The sequence below is a fragment of the Physella acuta genome, unplaced genomic scaffold (assembly GCF_028476545.2).
Source record: "Physella acuta isolate Inbredline_101_S28 unplaced genomic scaffold, ASM2847654v3 ptg001472l, whole genome shotgun sequence".
In the NCBI taxonomy this organism is placed as follows: Eukaryota; Metazoa; Mollusca; class Gastropoda; family Physidae; genus Physella; species Physella acuta.
In genome coordinates, this window is record NW_026732987.1 from 102,879 (window position 1) to 123,902 (window position 21,024).

The 21,024-nt window shown below is 32.9% G+C and overlaps 2 protein-coding genes across 6 annotated transcripts in view; one reads left to right on the plus strand and one right to left on the minus strand.

The window, feature by feature from the left end:
• LOC131928183 (irregular chiasm C-roughest protein) overlaps positions 1–4,321 on the plus strand; it is an 82,437-nt gene extending 78,116 nt beyond the window's left edge. For all 5 annotated transcript variants that reach the window (XM_059284125.1, XM_059284127.1, XM_059284124.1 and 2 more), the window contains one exon: positions 10–4,321. In XM_059284125.1, the coding sequence (XP_059140108.1) occupies positions 10–151 (142 nt within the window). In that variant the 3' untranslated portion in view covers positions 152–4,321. The remainder of the gene's footprint in view (positions 1–9) is intronic.
• A 5,808-nt stretch (positions 4,322–10,129) lies between these two features.
• LOC131928185 (fibroblast growth factor receptor homolog 1-like) overlaps positions 10,130–21,024 on the minus strand; it is a 36,805-nt gene continuing 25,910 nt past the window's right edge. The window contains exons 10-18 of the mRNA XM_059284129.1: positions 18,740–18,828; positions 17,793–17,903; positions 16,713–16,878; positions 13,913–14,023; positions 12,927–13,135; positions 12,119–12,232; positions 11,387–11,498; positions 11,143–11,239; positions 10,130–10,301 (exon numbers count right to left, since the gene is read on the minus strand). Coding sequence (XP_059140112.1) covers positions 10,130–10,301; positions 11,143–11,239; positions 11,387–11,498; positions 12,119–12,232; positions 12,927–13,135; positions 13,913–14,023; positions 16,713–16,878; positions 17,793–17,903; positions 18,740–18,828 — 1,181 coding nt within the window. The remainder of the gene's footprint in view (positions 10,302–11,142; positions 11,240–11,386; positions 11,499–12,118; positions 12,233–12,926; positions 13,136–13,912; positions 14,024–16,712; positions 16,879–17,792; positions 17,904–18,739; positions 18,829–21,024) is intronic.

Below are 21,024 nucleotides of genomic sequence, written 5' to 3' on the forward strand. Positions count from 1 at the left end.
TCCTCTTAGACTGGACCCAATGTACAGCTCTAGCACTGGCTATAGTATGAGCAGTTTTAGGGGAAACTACTACGAAACAACACCACCTCCAACTATGACTCGCTTAACTCCCCTCCATATGAGTAACAATAAGTTGGCGACAGATGTATAGGATTGTATATAACCAACACTTGCTTCATGTTGATTCTGTTATTTTGAAATTCCTTTTTTTTTCATGATTACAGTGCTTCAAGTGTAGGAAGTATTTGAAGTTTCAGCATCAAATCATATGAGATATCAGGTTTTGTGTTAATATTTGTGAGATTCAAGTGTTAATTTATAAAAAAGTATTTCAAACTTCTTATGGAAGCATAGAAGACAAGTGCATCATTTATAATGATTTATAGGATTTTCCATCAGTGCGTATACTTGCATGTTTAGTCTTTTTTCATAATGGATTAAACAAATTCTGTGGATTTTTCTCATAGTGGGGAGCCAGCAAAAGAACTTGATTATACCATAGTGTGACATACATTTTATAGAAGGCTGAACTTACTTTGTGTAAGGGAATGAGAAATAATTAAAGAAAAGCAAGACATGCTGGATATGCATGGAGTTAAAGCATTTATCCACTGGTGTAAAAAAAACTTTTGTTTTATTCATGTTTTAGCTCAGTTGCTGTGTGTAGAAATCAAGTGAGTGATAATTTATTTTATTTTGAACCCGCTGGGATTCTGATGTGATGGATTTAAAAAAAGCTTTGTATCTATCAGGAGGTGATATCCCTTTGATGGAACTACAATAATTTTTTAAAATCAATGTGGAGGTAATCTCCCTTTAATGAATCTACAATAATCTTAAGGAATGACAGAAACATCAGAGGTGTATGACATTTTGGAAAAATAACATCACATCTGCTGCTTCAGGTTAAGACCATTCAATGGAGTGTGTGATGTATTTGTTGTAAGCACTTCCCTGTTAACTAGCTAATTAAGATGAAGAAAAGTATATGGGATTACCTACATTTTTTAATTATCTTCTATAGCTTTTTTTTATAATGTATGCCTAGCAAGCACTTATCATTTTATTGTCCACAAACTTTTGAGTTCCTTCTACTGTCATAATAAAATATATATTTTCTTTCCCCCAATAATCTTTCATGTTTGATTAGAATGTTTTCATCTCATTCTTCATTAAACCCTAACCCACCTTCTGTCATAGAGTAAATCATTCTGACTGTACATTGAATGGATGGCGTACGGATAAATGAAAACTTTGAGATATGTCAAGTCTTGGACCCTGTGAATGTATTTCCATAATGGTATTAGTAAGAAAGTTTGGTTTGTAAAATTTAGAAAATCTGCATTTTTAATGAAATGTATGTTTATATTTATTATAATCTGTAAATTTGCCTGATGAAAACAATGCACGCTATTGATCAATGTTCTTTTGTCTTAGCATTTTTTTAAATATCATTTTAATAGACAACAACTTTTATTAAAGGATTAAGTTTGAAAAATTCTTTAGAATCTTTTTTGACATCTTTTTTTCTAAAATTAAGTACAAATGACTGTTTTGTAATTTATATTATGACATGGTAAAGCTCTTCCCTAAGTGTTTTTAAATAAAAATGTGTACAATAGGTAAACATTAGTACTTAAATAGTATATATCTTAAATGGCAAATTATTGTCAAAGTGAAAACGTGCTGTGTCATGAACCATTATTTATTGTTTTATTTATTGTTCACAAAAATAACAATTGCTGTGGAATTATTTAAGTAGAATGTGCATGATTTTTATATTTCATTTAAAGTTTGTAGTACATGGGTATTGTATATTTACATAATGTAACATTGTTTTTCACTGTGAATATAGCCTAATTATTTCTTCAATTTTACAAAATTTGTAATTTTGTTTAGTTAATGTGAGAAGCAGTTGCTAGGTTTGTGTACTCAGCAGAATGGATGTTTCAGCTTGTTTAATTATAACTTTAAATAGAACTGAAGTTCAACATTTGACTATATTATTACTTTAAATATAAAGTGGAATGTTTGACTGTATTATTTTTTTAAATATAAGTGAAGTTCAACATTTGACTATATTATTACTTCAAATATAAACTTAAAAGTTTGACTGTATTATTACTTTAAATATTAATTTAAAAGTTTGTATTATTATTTGAAGTAGAAATGAGGTTAAAAGTTTGACTGTACTTTGTGGAAAGTGTTTAGGTTTTCTCCTGTACAGTTTGTATATATCCCAGTGTTCACTGCTTGGTTAGTTTATTGATGAATCGCTTCATTGAATAGCCTTTGGTACTACACAACCCTGTGACTTAGTGTTACATGGGCTTAACAATGCTGAATGGTGATTGTAAAAGATTTTTTTTTTAGAATTTCAAATCATGGACTTGAGCTATGTTTATGTATATAAATAATGAATTATTGCAAAGCAATATAAATCATATTTGTGTGGGTTGTGATATGCAAGGTATTTAATAACTGTTAAATTTATGTGAGAATTCTTCACTCCTCATTGGATTGTTATTGTGAGAATTTAGCATATTTTAAGTGGAATCAGATTGCTTTCAAGATCATTTCGTTTGTTTCAGTTTTTATTTTTTCACCATGTTGCTTCATGTACCAGATGGGTTTGGCCTTGGAGTTAATTATTTTCATCAGTTAAAAAACTTTTTATGTTAGTCTACTTAAGTGTTGATCACACATCTGCAGAACAAAAACCAACACATTTATTATTGTAATAGAAGTGATGTTCAGAATCAACCAAACAGTATTTTTTTTTATCATAAACATGTACTAAACTGTAAGATTCTGTTCAAATTTAAAATGACTCGTGGTTTAAAATATTTGATTTTAATAATTAAATAATGACATTATTAACGTAAGAAGAAAATCAGTCATTTCTCAACAATATACCTTAAAATTATAACAGATTTGTGAATAGGCCAACTTATATTAAATAGGAAAACAAAACACCTAGGTGTGTGTTCTGTTTGGTGTATCTAGTTGTTCAACATATCCATTTTGTTCTGTCATCTGTTTTGTTCTATAGGACATTTCCATTCATTGCCAAGTGTGAGAATGAATTCCATTTGTTTTATTTTGGAGATCATACACATCAATAATTAGTTGAGCATAATGATTGAATTATTTATTTGTTGTATATTTGATGTAGGATTATCTTACATAACACATTGTATCTAAGTGTGTGTTTAAACTGTTTTATACAAATTTTTTTTTTAGTTTTTTTTTAATGTTGCGTACTACAATTTTTGTGTATAATTATGTGGCATTTGGTTATTTATTCATATAGTGCTATCACTTTATAGTAACATTCAAATTTACATCAACAAAGACTACTTAACAAGCAGTTAATTATTAAAAAAACACTTGTTTCTTGTGTATTTTTTATACAACTTTGGAAAAAGATGAAAACAAATGTGGAACGGGTTTTTATAAATTTATTTAACATCAGTCAAGCATTGAAATTAATTTCATATTAAAAAAATTTCTGAGAAAATAATACTACTATTGACCTAGGTTACGGTTAATTTCAATCATTTATTTATTTTTATTCATTTGCTGTTTTCTTAAATTGAATATGCAATCCCTGTGGTCCAAATGGTAATACAGTATTACATTCAACCCAGCATTAAAAGGTATAAACAGGGCTCAAGCTTAAAAGTAGAGGATTAAACATTTTTGTATTGTTTCTAAAAGCTTATTTGCAATTATTGTGGTGTGTTTTTACTTTATTTAATAAGTTTAAGTACATTTGCTGAACTAAGATTGGTTTATCCATAACAAAACAGTCTTGCAACTTTAAAAAAAAATTATTTATTTTCTTTAAATAAAAGACATTGGTTATTTTTTAAAATAATTTATCATCATCATGTAACTACTAGAATATGACTTGTAGAATAAATAATATTAATTTAAAAAAATAATCTTGTGATTTTTCATCTTTAAACAAATTTTATCAATCACCCTTTTACCCTACTCACTCCCTACATGTTCTCATTTTTTTTTTCTTCAAAATAGTTTAATGCAAACTGACCAAAGTGCCAAGCACTGAACTTAATTTCTCTTAGCTCGGATATGTCCTTAACCCTTGTATTATTAAATAGATTAACCTTGTAAATCTCTCTATGCTCATTATTAATTGATAAACTGTGTGATTGGCTGAATGAGGAAATTGAGTGTTTCTGTATTCTGATAATTATATTGTAACCAGGCATCTGTCATTTCTTTCAGGTTTTTAAAAATTGTTTTAATCACAACACACCTGCCATAAATCAATAATAAAATATGTTTGAAGTTATTTTGTCCGGAATTGGCTGTTTATTTGTGTGTGAATTGAGTTGTTTTTGTACAAGTGTGAATTTAAATAATGCTTAATGTGTATTGGTCAAGCATTAATGTGTATTCTATCTGCTATAAATACTTTTTTTTCCTTCAGGGCTTTAGAGCTTTAAAATCATTTTAGTTTTGTAACACAATAGAGCTAAACAGAGGCTAAACTCCTAAACATAAACACAAAAGTATTTTTTTAAATAATTCGACCATTCAGCAGTTCTTCTAGTCAAAATACAACTTTAATGTAAAAAACCCAACTCCTTGATAAAATTTCTTGTCAGTTTATTCATGTTTTCTTGGTTTTGTAAAACATACAAGCACAAAATGATACAGTACATACATAACAAGACAATGCATGGGTACAAAACCAGTTAAATTTTAAAAAATATATAATTAAAAAAAAACAACTTAGAATTTTAAAAAACATAGATCTGTCCAAAATATCCAAAGACTTTCTGTTTACACCAAATCCACATGAATTTGTTTCTTGATGTTTTATAAGGTTATATAATAAAAGCTAGTTGGTAAAAATTTTTATTCCTAAAGTCTAAAATCAGAATGTCTTGTTAAACTGGAATGTAGAATTATGCACGAATTTAAAAAATGAGCAACGTTTCTTCACAGTCAATTATTCTCAAGCCTATATTTTTTCTTAAGTCTATAATGTTTTAAACTGGTTCCATTAGACTCTAGCCTTAAGTTTAAAAATGTAAATCAGTTTGTAAAACTTAAAAACAGATGCGAATACAATACAACGGGGAAACATGTGAAAGGTCTTTACGTTATATGTGGTATGTGTGGAAAAAACTCAGTGGATTCAGTGAAAAGTTGAAAAGACATCAAGTAAAAATGTTTTTAAATAACCTCACAAGTAATTGACACTTTGATCATTACACACAGTGTTATTAAAGTATTTATTTTGTGACCAATTAATACCAAAAGAGGAGTTACTGAAAAGAGTTTTATGATAATATTGTGAGTAAACATTTGTTAAACTATAGGTAGTTTTACATTACTCAAACTCATGAATATTTTTATATTTATAAATAATATTTGTCTAAATCACTGGCAGCCACAATACCATACTACAAATATTTATTGGAAAAAAAAATCTTATCAATTATTTCAGAGTGATTTCCCTTTCATTTGCTTACAACAATATTTTTTTTAATTATTTCAACATGTAATAAGTAACATAGACTGTTTAATGATTTAATTAGCATGTTTAAAAATAACCTTCATAACAAATCACACCGGAAACTATTCTCTAACAAAAGTGGTGTAGCAATAGAATATAAAGAACTAATTCAAGCAACAAGTATAGCACACAACTGTACATACATTTGTCTCAAGGTAATACTTTTTAAAAATTATTTTTTTTAGTTTGTAGAGATTTAATTTTTTAAATTCAACTTGTTTATTTAAATTTCCTGTTGAAATTCTATAGTTAAAATACTACATTTTGCTATTTTTTTAAAAAAAAAACAACATTTTATAAATTTGTCAGTCTTACTTAAAAATGAAAGCTATGTTAAAATAGTTTACAAAGCTTACTTTATCAACAGCATTAGGTTTGTATATCAATATTTTGAGGTTTTTTAAAAAAAAAATCACATCATATTTAGCAACTATGAGCTTTGACAAAAATAACATGATAAAAAAAACCTGAAAAATATTAAAAACGTGCAGTTTTGTGATCTGGGTAAGTTATTCAAACTTACAACCAACAGTGGAAATATAATTCTCAATGTTGGTGACAAAGTAATAAAACTAACCAATGTAGAGCCATAAAAATGTTGCACAACACTTAGTTTCAATAGAAATTAAGACACCAAAAACACAGTGGATGGTGTGGACACAATAAATAATGATGTGTTTGTGTGACAGATTTAACTCTTGTTTGATGCTTAATTATTTTACAGAATTACTTCCCTTAAGCAGACTATTTTTTTCAGTAAAAAAAAAAATCTCATAGCTGTTATTTTTAGCTACACATTTATACTGCAAAAGCCATATAGTTGGTAAGTTTTAGTTTTGGTATATACATGTTAATATGTCACAAATATTCGAAATAATAGGGCTGAGTAATTTATTTTTTAATACAACACTGGGATCACAATTTACTTAGCTAAATTGTTATATAACACTTTTTGTGTTTTTTTTTAAATTGAAGACTTCTGATATGTCAAACCTGGTTAAAAATAGCACACAGACATACATACATACATATGGAATGTTAAAGATCATTTTTTGGTTGATAACACACACAGTTCTACAGTTTTTTAAACTTGATTGGAACAGAAAAATATTTCTCTAGTTCAAAATGGGCTAACAATGATATGTTGTTACTATAAACTACTTGTGATCACTAGTGATCCAAGTGATACAAATATATCAAACAGCCATGGATCACTAAAGAGAAGAATGATGAGTACAGACAATGATTTTATGAAGCCATTCATAAATTTAACTTCTCCTCTGAAGATGTTTTTAGAGAAATAGGACAAATATTTCTGTACCAAAAAAATGTTTTCATTATTTCAACTTTGATTTTATCACAATTTCAAATATTCTTGTCTGAATCAAAAACCGATTTTCTTTACTTATCAAATATGAGACTGTGGTTTTCCATTGACAAAGAAAGCTGTACGAAAGGCATGAAGTTCCTCCCTGATAAAAAGCCACCAGTAAATTAGAAGTTTCCTTACATGGCAACAACACCTAAGCAAACAAACAGGATGTGGACAAATGTACACAATATGTACACACTTGCTAGCTTCAAGCTATGTAGTAAACATTAAAATATACATTCAATTCAAGGTAGTGCAGAGAGAAAAAAAAATTGTGGATTGGAGCAAAAGTTTGTAAATGAATTTATCACTAGCAAAGAATAAATTATGGAAAGAAAAAGATGTTTTCTTCATTATATTGCACTCACAGTCTGAAAATAAGATGAATATAATGATGACAGAATGAAGAAAAATATGATATGTATATATTTTTATACAAATTATAAACAAGCAAATTTTTATGATTGTTCAGTTATATGCAGGGTCAACTTAAAAAAAAAGAAAGTTGGATAATTAACTTTTTCTTTGTATAAATGTTGGATTGGATAACTTATAAAATTCAATTTAGGGTTGGAAATACCATCTTTAGAAAGTAGGCATTTACATTCATATTAACTTCATAAAAACAAAATAAATATCTAGGAAAAATTAATTTAAAAAAGTATCAAACAGATAGAAACTTTAAATAATTTAGTTAAAATTAAACATCCCAAAAAATTAATTACAAAAATAGATCCACAATATACATATACAGCAATGTGAATAGATAGTTACATAAAAACATGGATTCCTTTAGCTGGTTGCTTGAACCTTGTAGTAATTGCACTAGAAAATTTATGTACAAAACAAAACCAATTGAGAATCAAACACAGGATGATAGAGTTCAATTAAATGACTAGAACAATTACCATTGTTTTTGCTGATCAAATAATAGCATATTTACAGTAGAAAACTTTCTATTATGAAACCTACACAGATTGGACTTAAAATCTTCAATTAGAAAATTTTGTGCAGGCTAAAAAAACAAACATGTCTATATTTTTTTTAAAATTCTGTTACTTCTTACAATTAAAATAATTAAATAATTAAATTATTGTCACAATTTTTGTTCATGGAGCTAGATCTGTAGACCTATATTGTCAACATCATTTTATTAATGAAGTGGTTTTGATTACATTAATAAATCACCTTAATAGATTTGAACATTTTTAAAACAAAGTATAATAAAACAGTACAATATGAGATTGTTAAAAAAAGAGATTCTTTAAAAAAATGTGATTTTAAAAGGTAATGGCACAGCAACAAAACAAAACTAGATCCTTTAATAATCAATTCACATAAGGATCAAATATTAAAACTGATATTTTACAGTCAAATATATTGGACTGTTCAAATGTCATTTATCATATTATTAAAATTGTGTTTTCAGCATTTATGCATTGTTAATTAATAAAAAAAAAATAAACATGATAATTCCAGAACATTACAAAAAAAATGTAAGTGTAAGATATTATGTGTAAGTGTACACGTATAACATACCAAAATGGGAATTCCTGATTGAATAAGAAAATGGATTGGCTAAAAATAGATTTTTTTTGAAGGTACACACAACCAGGCATGGGTCAACAGATTTGTTTAGGATATTCTTACAAGACAGATTTGTTTAGGATATTCTTACAAGACACATTTGTTTAGGATATTCTTACAAGATACATTTGTTTAGGATATTCTTACAAGATACACTTTTAAATCAAACTGGTGTTACAACACTACAAAAAAAACAACTTTTCACACGAATGTTGGTGTACATCTCTACTTATTATCTATAGTGATATATATTTATATATGTATAGTATCAATACATATTTAGAGAATACATGTAATCACACACACACAAGGGAGCATCCACATTAGCTGATGCTATACATGAGACCCACTGTAAACAAAGTCTTGTAGTTAAATGTATATCTTTCATAACAGTGTCCAGCGACCCCGTACAGTGTTAACACAGGCATACAGTTTTTTCATACCGGATGATTTGATCAATTTTGTTAACACAGACTTACTTACTCACTAAACACTGGGTTGGGAAAAAAAAATCTAGATCCTGTACTCAGTCTGTGTAAAGGGAAGTGAGGGGAGGGGGGAATGAGAAGATAGGTGAAAGAAAGATAACTTTATAAAACTTGCAAGGATTCAAGTTTTGAGGTTGTCTATCAATGGCCACTTCCCACCTTTCAATATTGCTGGTTGAGGGAGCTTATGAACACCATTACACTTTGGAACCAAGTCCCTAGTCATTTTTAGACCATCTGATTATATATAACAACTGCTAGAGTCTAGTCATATACATGATGGCTTTTGCATGGTGTGATTATTTCCCCTACCACAATATGGGATGGCGTGGTTGGGTGGCAGAGTGCTCAACTGCTAGCCCAAAGGTCGTGAGTTCAGATCTCAGTCCAGACTCATGACAACCCTGAGTCCAACCAAGGTGATTGGGCATTGTGCTGACCACACCGTCCCTCCTTACACCAAATTCAAGAAACATGAATTCTACTTCACCTGCAATATGGAGAGTTAGGTCTGCAAGGGGAATAGGACCCAAAACATTGTACAACCAATGCCAGTTGTACACAAAACAATTGCTGATTACATCACACCTTTAACACTAGCAGATGGACTCAACCAAGGCAACTCTTAGCAGACAAAATAGTGGGCCCTTCAGTCTATTACAGAGACAGTTGCTAAATACAACTGGCCGGGACTATGTAGACAACAAAGAAAAAGTTATTCATCTACTGCCTATGTTTACTGTTAGACAACCCATTATAACAAGTTGGGAGCTTATCTGACGGAAATATTATAAGATGATAAACACTTATGTGTAGATGATAATGTACAATACTATATAAACAACCTACACAAATTTGGTGTATAACAGTATACGTGAGACCTTTCTTAATGTTATATATGTGTTTGAATTGCCAAATTACTTACAGGTACCCATTGAAACAATTTTAAGAAAGGGCAGTAGTGCCTGTAATTTGAGATTAGCCTGCCCTTGACTGTGAGAGTTGACTGTCCCTGAATGTGAGAGTAGTCTGCCCCTGAATGTGAGAGTAGCCTGCCCCTGAATGTGAGTTGTCTGACCATGGTTGTGAGTTGTCTGCCCCTGAATGTGAGAGTTATGTGCTCTTGACTTAAAACACAGCGCTGTCACCTGTGTCTAGGGACAGCAGGTGGTCAGGCAGGCTGGAGAAGTCAATATGGACATCAGCATTGACCACAAGGTGGGACAGCACTTCAAGGATCTCCTGGTAGGATGGACGCTCCTCTGGGATGGTGTGCCAACATCGGAGCAGCAGCTCATACCTGGTGGGAGACAGAGAATACAAGTTTTAAAGGGGAAATCTAGTTGGGCATCTAGTTGGTTTAAAATGTGAGTAGTCCAACTAGGGGAGGCTGGCAGGGCTACCACCATCAGTCTCCAAGTTTTCCTTATAAGTAATTAAGTGATAGAAAAGTTTACTTCATATTTGAACTTTCTTAATTAAAGGAATCCATTAGATTCTTATTTTCAACCATATTAACATGACCTTATTTGGCATATAATTGTCTTATTTTATGGGTACTATTAATAAGTTCAACATTTGAATGAATAGCTCTGTAATAACAATAACATTTGAAGGAGATCCCAAGTAAGTTATAGCGGTTCTGACACACTCACATAAAATGTGCTTGATTAATAAAACAGTAGCTTATGTTTTCAAGTGTAGCTGTGTAAACAAAGACTAGTCTTCTAATGGTAATTTGTGTAGAATTTACTAGAATTATTTTTTGACACTATTGCTATATTGGAAATCTGTATCAGTCCACTAGCATGTGTCCGCTTGGTGATTATAATTTGTGTTAATTTTTAAGTCAGTATAAATTGTAAGTAAGGCCTATTTATTTGTAATGACTCAAATATTATAAATATATGTGCTGTGAGTGATTTAGTGTGATGTGTGAGACTTTGTATGTGACTTTGTATGTTGCACATGACTCGGTGTGCTATGAGTGCTGTATGTGGCTGTGTATGATCTTGTGTAATGAATTTAATTTTGGGTTGCACATACCACTGTGTGTTGTGTGTGATTTAATGTGAGACTGTGAGATGTGTGATGTGTAAGAATTGTGTGTGATGTGTGAGACTGTGTGACATGTTACTCACAACTCAGAGCTGCAGTGCTGGGGTTTCGGCATCCTGAAGCCATTCTGTACACTCTCCACCACCTCGTGGGGTCCCATGGTGGGGTAGGGCGTGGTACCTGACACAAACACAAACAATTTTATTCACTCTCAGCACAACACAAACATAATGAAATATTTCTCTTTTATTTTGTACTAGCCCACTATAAAGAAATGAGGAAAATATAGCAATGAAAATGACAGTTGGAAGAAAAAAGTCAACTGACCAAAGTGTAGGATCTCCCATGCCACGATGCCATATGACCAGGTGTCTGTTTTGGTGTTGTACACGTTACTCTGTAGGCTCTCTGGGGCGGTCCAGCGGACAGGGACAGAATTCTGGTGGGATAAAGTAGTGTGGGTTACATACAAGAAAAGTTCTGGTGGAAAAATGTAATGTTGGTGAAATACAGGGATAAAGTTGTTGGAGCAAATGTCCCAAAAAAGTAAGCCTAAATATTGTAGTAAAAAATGCAAAAATGGGATACATAAAAATGTAACTAACTAGCACAATTTAAATTAACAATGCAGTTTAAAACAAGGATCTAAATCAGTTAAAATTCATCAGTGTCATTCATACAGGTTTCAACAGCTAATAAGTTGTCAAATAAAGTTGTCATTCAGTAAAAAGAAAAGCCAAACTTACACATTCATACAGGTTTCAACAGCTAATAAGTTAAGATGAAATAAAGTTGTCATTCAGTAAAAAGAAAAGCCAAACTTACACATTCATACAGGTTTCAACAGCTAATAAGTTAAGATAAAATAAAGTCACTCAGTAAAAAGAAAAGCCAAACTTACACATTCATACAGGTTTCAACAGCTAATAAGATAAGATGAAATAAAGTTGTCATTCAGTAAAAAGAAAAGCCAAACTTACACATTCATACAGGTTTCAACAGCTAATCAGTTAAGATGAAATAAAGTTGTAATTCAGTAAAAAGAAAAGCCAAACTTACACATTCATACAGGTTTCTCTCTGTCATCTCATTAGGGAAGCCAAATCCTGACAGTTTGCAGATCCCTCCCTTGGCCACAAGAATCTTACAGGATCGCAGGCGGTAGTAGATCAGCTGGAATGTGTATAGTCAGTGTCAGTTTTTTAATATTTTATGATACAGACTTAGTCGGTGAAAAGAGATGGTGTGGTTTAATGGTAGAGCATTTACCAGTGCATGGTCAGTGTCAGTATTTTAAATATTTTATGATTGACACTTTGTCAGTTACATAGGACAATGTGGTCTAATGTTAGAGCTTTCCACTCCTAACCCAAAAATCTTGAGTTCAGGTCCCTGGCTAGAGTTGCAGCTGATCCCTGAGTCCACCCAGCTATGATGGGTACCTGACTTATGTTAAGGAAGATAAGGCCTGTTCGGCAGCATGCTGACCACACTATACCTTCATATGTCAAGGTAACAGAAACATATGAACTCTACTTTACCTGCCCGTGGACTGCCAGGGTCAAAAGGGAACTTTACCTTAATACATATCAGTATGATTTCTTAAACACTAATTTTCTTTTTGCTACTATTAATGATACTAAAAACAATACTATTAGAAAAAAAAATCTAAAATAAAATACTGTATGCCTATTATCCTGTCTGTATTAAATCAGTTTTAACTTTATAACTATTTTAATAAATGGTTTTGGCTTTAGACATACTTTTTAGTTGAATATGTTAGGATTTTGAAATGTAAACAAAATTTTCAAACTAGTTAATTATTTTTGTGTAGCACAAGGAGGATTTGATCTTAATTGCTAGTGACCTTGAACTTCTCCAGATGGTCCAGCCCACTGGCCACTTGAGCTGCCAGGGCCAACAACTTCTGTGAGGTCAGGTTCTGTTTCTTGGTCATGGTGACACTGGGCTTCTCTCCCCTACCAATCATGACCTGTTGGTGACCTGGTCCGTGGCGCTGTAAGAACTGCTGGAGTGTCCCCTCACTGGCCAGTTCCATCATCATCAGCCACGGCTCTGTGGGTCAGATACAAGGGTCAGATACAAGGGTCAGATACATGGGTCAGATACATAGGTCAGATACATGGGTCAGGTACATGGGTCAGATACATGAGTCAGATACATGGGTCAGATACAAGGGTCAGATACATGGGTCAGATACAAGGGTCAGATACATGGGTCAGCTACAAGGGTCAGATACAAGGGTCAGATAAGAACTGCTGGAGTGTCCCCTCGCTGGCCAGTTCCATCATCATCAGCCACGGCTCTGTTGGAGTGAGAGATCACACATATAGGAGCCAACAGGAGCAGGGCATTGCTTCCCCCAAAACCCCCCTTCCTGTAATATCACCTCTTCTCTAAAACCCAAAAAACTGCAGTAGGACATTACCCTCTGGTTGTATAGAGGTACCAATAGAGATATGTTAATTTGGTGAGGGTAATAGATAGGGGGTAATGTCCTAGACCCAGAACCAACATGTCTGTAAGTGTATTGAACATTTTTGTTTATGAACTGGAACAGAACTGTAATCAGGATCATCAGACCTGCTTACCATTGGCAGTATGTGAACATGAGCATCAGATGTACAAGACCTGCTTACCATTGTCAGTATGTGAACATGAGCATCAGATGTACAAGACCTGCTTACCATTGGCAGTATGTGAACATGAGCATCAGATGTGTATGTGACCTTGAGTATAAGAATGACCTTACTATTGGCAGTATGTGACCTTGAGTATAAGAATGACCTTACTATTGGCAGTATGTGACCTTGAGTATAAGAATGACCTTACCATTGGCAGTATAGCTCCCTACTAGCCTGATGACATTGGCGTGGGCTGGTAACATCTTCAGGACCTCAAGCTCAGCAGTGAAGAAGTGTCTCTCTTTATCACTTGATTCACCTGAATAGGTGATTGAAAGGGGATTAAGGGTATTTTATACAGCATTTATTTCTACACACAGGCACTTACAGGTACACACAAGTGCGTGTAGGTACATGCGGGTACAATCAAGTACCTACAGGTACACACAAGTACCTACAGATACACACAGGTACATAAAATACACACAGGTACATAAAATACACACAGACACATAAAATACACACAGGTACATAAAATACACACAGGTACATAAAATACACACAGGTACATAAAATACACACAGACACATAAAATACACACAGGTACATAAAATACACACAGGTACATAAAATACACACAGGTACATAAAATACACACAGGTACATAAAATACACACAGGTACATAAAATACACACAGACACATAAAATACACACAGGTACATAAAATACTCACAGGTACATAAAATACACACAGACACATAAAATACACACAGGTACATAAAATACTCACAGGTACATAAAATACACACAGACACATAAAATACACACAGGTACATAAAATACTCACAGGTACATAAAATACACACAGACACATAAAATACACACAGGTACATAAAATACTCACAGGTACATAAAATACACACAGACACATAAAATACACACAGGTACATAAAATACTCACAGATACATATCAGTACACACAAGCACACACAGGTACCAACTCATATACCCTCAGGTAGCTACAACCATGCAAAGGTATCAAGAAGTACACAGTGGTAAATCAAAGTACTTACATGTACACAAATGGGACGGAGTGGTCTAGCGGTAGAGAGTTGGGCTGCTAACCCGTAAGTCTCGAGTTCGAATCTGGGTTCAAGTCAGTAGACCGTCCCTGAGTCCACCCAACTCTGATGGGTACCTAACTCACGTTAGGGAAAGTGAAGGCGGCTGGGCATAGTGCTGACCACACTACTCTACTTCACTTGCCCCATAGACCGTCAGGTTTGAAAGGGAAACTTTACTTTTTTTACATGTACACAAAGGTATGTCCATGTAATTATGGTTAATCACAGGGAGTAAGGAAAACACAGGTACACACAAGCATATACAGGTAACAAAGGTAACACAAGTACATACAGGTAACCCAGGTACACACAAGCACATACAGGTAACACAGGTACACACAAGCACATACAGGTAACACAGGTACACACAAGTACATACAGGTAACCCAGGTACACACAAGTACATACAGGTAACCCAGGTACACACAAGCATATACAGGTAACAAAGGTACACACAAGTACATACAGGTAACCCAGGTACACACAAGCACATACAGGTAACACAGGTACACACAAGCACATACAGGTAACCCAGGTACACACAAGCATATACAGGTAACAAAGGTACACACAAGTACATACAGGTAACCCAGGTACACACAAGTACATACAGGTAACCCAGGTACACACAAGTACATACAGGTAACACAGGTACACACAAGTACATACAGGTAACCCAGGTACACACAAGCACATACAGGTAACCCAGGTACACACAAGTACATACAGGTAACCCAGGTACACACAAGCACATACAGATAACACAGGTACACACAAGTACATACAGGTAACCCAGGTACACACAAGTACATACAGGTAACCCAGGTACACACAAGTACATACAGGTAACACAGGTACACACAAGTACATACAGGTAACCCAGGTACACACAAGTACATACAGGTAACCCAGGTACACACAAGCACATACAGGTAACACAGGTACACACAAGCACATACAGGTAACACAGGTACACACAAGCACATACAGGTAACACAGGTACACACAAGTACATACAGGTAACACAGGTACACACAAGTACATACAGGTAACACAGGTACACACAAGTACATACAGGTAACACAGGTACACACAAGCACATACAGGTAACCCAGGTACACACAAGTACATACAGGTAACACAGGTACACACAAGTACATACAGGTAACACAGGTACACACAAGCATATACAGGTAACAAAGGTACACACAAGTACATACAGGTAACCCAGGTACACACAAGTACATACAGGTAACACAGGTACACACAAGCATATACAGGTAACAAAGGTACACACAAGTACATACAGGTAACCCAGGTACACACAAGTACATACAGGTAACACAGGTACACACAAGCATATACAGGTAACAAAGGTACACACAAGTACATACAGGTAACCCAGGTACACACAAGTACATACAGGTAACACAGGTACACACAAGCACATACAGGTAACCCAGGTACACACAAGTACATACAGGTAACACAGGTACACACAAGTACATACAGGTAACACAGGTACACACAAGCACATACAGGTAACCCAGGTACACACAAGTACATACAGGTAACCCAGGTACACACAAGTACATACAGGTAACACAGGTACACACAAGCATATACAGGTAACAAAGGTACACACAAGTACATACAGGTAACCCAGGTACACACAAGCACATACAGGTAACCCAGGTACACACAAGTACATACAGGTAACCCAGGTACACACAAGTACATACAGGTAACACAGGTACACACAAGCATATACAGGTAACAAAGGTACACACAAGTTCATACAGGTAACCCAGGTACACACAAGTACATACAGGTAACCCAGGTACACAAAGGTAGTCAGGTAAACAAAGTGCGGACATATTTACCTTGCAACTTCTTAATAATGACTCTCATCACATCTGTGGAGCCAGGTGACCTTCTCATGCGCCCTTTCCACACCTGAACAAAAGCACCTTGACCTATCTGCTCCAGGAGTCTTACGTCCTTACGTGGTATCTCCCAGCTCATCTTCAGCCTGGAGTATTCCGTAGGCTGTCAGCAGTAAAAAAAATACGTTAAAAACAGAATATTAACATACACATTTTTCATAAACTTTGTTAATTAAGATTTTTCACATTTGCTTTGTCTATATTTAAAAAAAAATTAAATTAAAATATTTGCATTATCTAAATAAAATGTAAAATAAAGCTGAAATCAATATAATCTAGCCTTATGGTAAAAGCAAACAAAAAATATTTAACAAATTTAATAGCATGTTATTATATTTGTTAATCAGCTTAAGCAGTTAGCAATTCAATTAGAAAATTAAAATAAATGAAGCAATATATTAAAAAGTGCAGTATATGAAATAGCCTTTCTTAAAGATGTGTACTTAACAATTTGAACTGTTTTAAATTGAAGCAATTAAGTGAAAACAAGGTTTAAAAAAAACATTTTAAAATGAACAGCTAGAGAGAATAAAAATAAAAAACGTTAATACAAATTAAATAAAAATGTGAATGTTATGTTTCTGTAAAATTCAATAAGACCACAGAAGAACTTGAGTGAGAATACACACTTGTATTACATCTATAAATAGCTCAAATTCCAACTCTTTAAAAAGGGGGGACGACTGGTCACTACAAAATAAAATCAAAATAAAATTGTGCTGGTGATTCGTCTAGCCTCGAGATATTCCATCTCTTTTTTTTTAATACTTCAACAATCAAAGGTTTACAGTAAAAAATATACATATAAACCTTCTATAGCAATTACCGAAGTAATCCTACTAAAAAACAAACAGAGATAAAACTAATCTCTTCAGTGAGAAGCTTCTTGCAAGTGAAGCCGCAAAACAAAATGTTAGACTAGAGTGTTAGTCAAGCAAGTCTCCCATGGAGAACCATTTTTTGTGTGTTCAAAACTAAAGCACCATCACCACTAGCACCAGCATGATCACCACATACTAAATATTCTGTATTTGGTTGTGTACTCTCATCCAGTAACTCCACCTCTTGATCATCCAGATTCTCGTCGTGAGCGCGGGCTATTTTTTCCCTCATCCTCTTCTCCCTCTTCTGTAACGACACAAACAAATAACATTAATAAATTAGCTATACATAGAAAATTTTACAAAGTAAGTATGTGTAGTTATACATAAAAAAATATTATTTTATTTGATAGAAAAATTTAATAATTTTTTTATTTATCGTATAATTTATTTTTATAGAAATAATTTTATAGAAAACTTTACACAAATATTATTTAGTGTAGTTATACATACATAAAAGGCAAGATATACACAATTTTATTCGCCCATTTGGAAAAACTTGACAATGATATTTACTGAAAGCCTTACTTTTAAACAGAAAAATTGACATAGACAAAAATTTATCTATAGGTTTACTTTTAGGGCCTGTGTACATTTTGTTGATATGGTGAAATTTTATACGCAAAATTCAATGTATAGGCTCAATATAAATTATTCGTTTTAAAAAAATGTTTATGTATTTGCTCTAAGTCTTAAATCAATATAAAATTTATGAACCTCATATACACCACTGTAAAGAAACATTTCATACATATCTCAATGTAAATATTTCATTGAAACTTTAACTGGGTTCATTCATAGTTTAAAAGTTAAGTCACACTTAATGATACATTAAATTCAGCACAATAAACACAACACATACAATTTGTTTTCTTATGGAGGAAGGAGAATTTGTAAACACAGTTAAACTATAAACATAAATATAGAGTGTAAAACAACAGTCATTCTTGTACAATGTGGTAAGTAATGGTACAACTCACAAAATATTGATTGACTGACTAACCAAATGCTGAAAAATCACTGACTAATACTGGCTAAACAAACAGGGAAATAACTCCTACCAAACAGGGAGATAACTCCTACCTTCATTCTCATGGCCATGAAGACAAAGACAATGATCAGCAGCACAGCCAGACCAGCACTGATCACAGCACCAATGGCATAGGGTGAAACTGGGAAAAACAAATCATAGTTAGACAATCACTGATCACAGCACCAATGGCATAGGGTGAAACTGGGAAAAACAAACCATAGTTAGACAAGCATCTCATTCAAACTATTTAGTACATCTTCAACATAAACAGTCAATGTAAAAATGGGTTTAGATGTTAAAAAAAAAAAGAAATTTACAATGAACGTTGAAAGGAATATTTTTGGCATGGAAAAGGTAAAACTTCATTGAGCTACTGCAAATTTGGTACTAATTAGAAATGAAGACCTGCTCAAAAGATGCTCCATAGGCTGAACATTAATACTTAAATACGTACTAAAACAGACCCTTAAATAATCCTAAAATAAATTGCTAGTTTTGGGTGACATCTGAATTACTCAAAGCTGCAATATGAAAATAGAAGCATGCATATCTTAGGACTAGATTAGCATCAGCACTAAGACCTTCAAATACATTCTACATTTAAATTTAACAATACCGGATTCACTGAGTTCAAATCCTTAACTAAAACCAATTACTTTGGACAGTAATAAAGGGTACTTCAATGTCAATAGCCATATTTATTTTAGCTTGGCACTGCTATCTAAGTCCCTAAACCTAACCCCACCATACTGGTTTAAAAGAAACAGCTATCATATTGTATTGCTGGGAAACACAGAAGCTACCTTAATATACTTTGATCTACCAAAATGAACAAATAATGAACCACACAACAGCTTGAGATGGAGTCCTAACCCCATATACTGGTTTCAAAAGAAACAGCCATCATGCAAAGGTTACCTTATTGTAGTTTGATCTACCAAAATGAACAAATATTGGAGCACCATACCCCATCATAATGGTTTTAAAAGAAAAATATATATCATACACATTGCCTCCTTGTACTTTGATCTACCAAAATAGACAAATATTGAAGCACTTAACCCAATAATAAAGGTTTTAAAAGAAACAGAGCTATCGTACACAGGTTGCCTCATTGTACTTTGATCTACCAAATGAACAAATATTGAACCAAACAACAGACTGAGATGGAGACACTGGAGCACAAGACACATGTAGGAAGCTGAGCTACCAACTGGCTAGTCAAGACTGCAGTAGCCAGTGCTAACTATGTTTATGTACATTGTGTGAAAGATGTTGTGCTGGCCTACATGTGACAACATTTTATAATGGCATACATGTAGTGAATAATATGTGACAAAATGTTATACTGGCCTACATGGAGTTGCATGTGACAAAATGTTAGGTAGGCCAACATGAAGTAATTAGAAAACTATATATTTCAATGGATGAATTGAATTAAACTCAAGGGTAAGTGTAAATGTTGGTATTGTGAGTTGTTTTGGATTACAGATCCAGGTCTGTATGCACTGAAATAAAGTAAGCCTTCTGTCATATAGTGTAAGCCTCATTTAAATAGTGTAACCCTCCTTCACACTTATTTTAATTCAAAATGATAAAGAAGGGAAAAAGTTATCATTCACAATGATGATTGACTTAGTGTTAAATGATTTTTTTGGTAAAAAAAAAGTTTAAACCAAGCTTTTTGATATTATGCCTTCTATTATGTTATTTATTGTGGGGTTTTAAAGTTGATCTTGTTTGTTCTATTAAACAAATTGAAAACTGTATTTACCTATTTCTTTTTTAATTAAAAAAGACTAACCAGGGAAAATAATCTGGATGCTAAGATTCAGTCTATGTAGCTACATATTAGAAATGGTATGGAAGGGCAAAGATTTCTGTAAACAATGAGAAAATGTTCTAGGTTTTCAATTAATTTGTCCTGTAATTCTATCCCATGATTTTTTACAATGTGGAGAGATTGCCTATGTGAAATATCCTTTGACAACACAATAAACTTGCAGAGTTTTTGTTATTGTGACCTAGCAATTGCAATATAATCAGCCATCTACAAACTATCCAATGAAGAGTATCAAAAACCAAATCGTACATCTATGTAAACATTAAACAACACAACATTTAGTCTCTAAATGTTAAAGAAATAAAGTCACAACATAATTTAAAACAACAACAAGCTAAGCAGAATCATGAGACTAGACCCATGAAGGCACATTGCTAAGGGTTGCATATTTCATCATTATAATAATCATAATTCCCTATTTATTTTAAAATTGATAAATAAGTTTTGTTTTAAAAGTTTATAAAAGTTAAATACAAATATAAAAAGATGAGC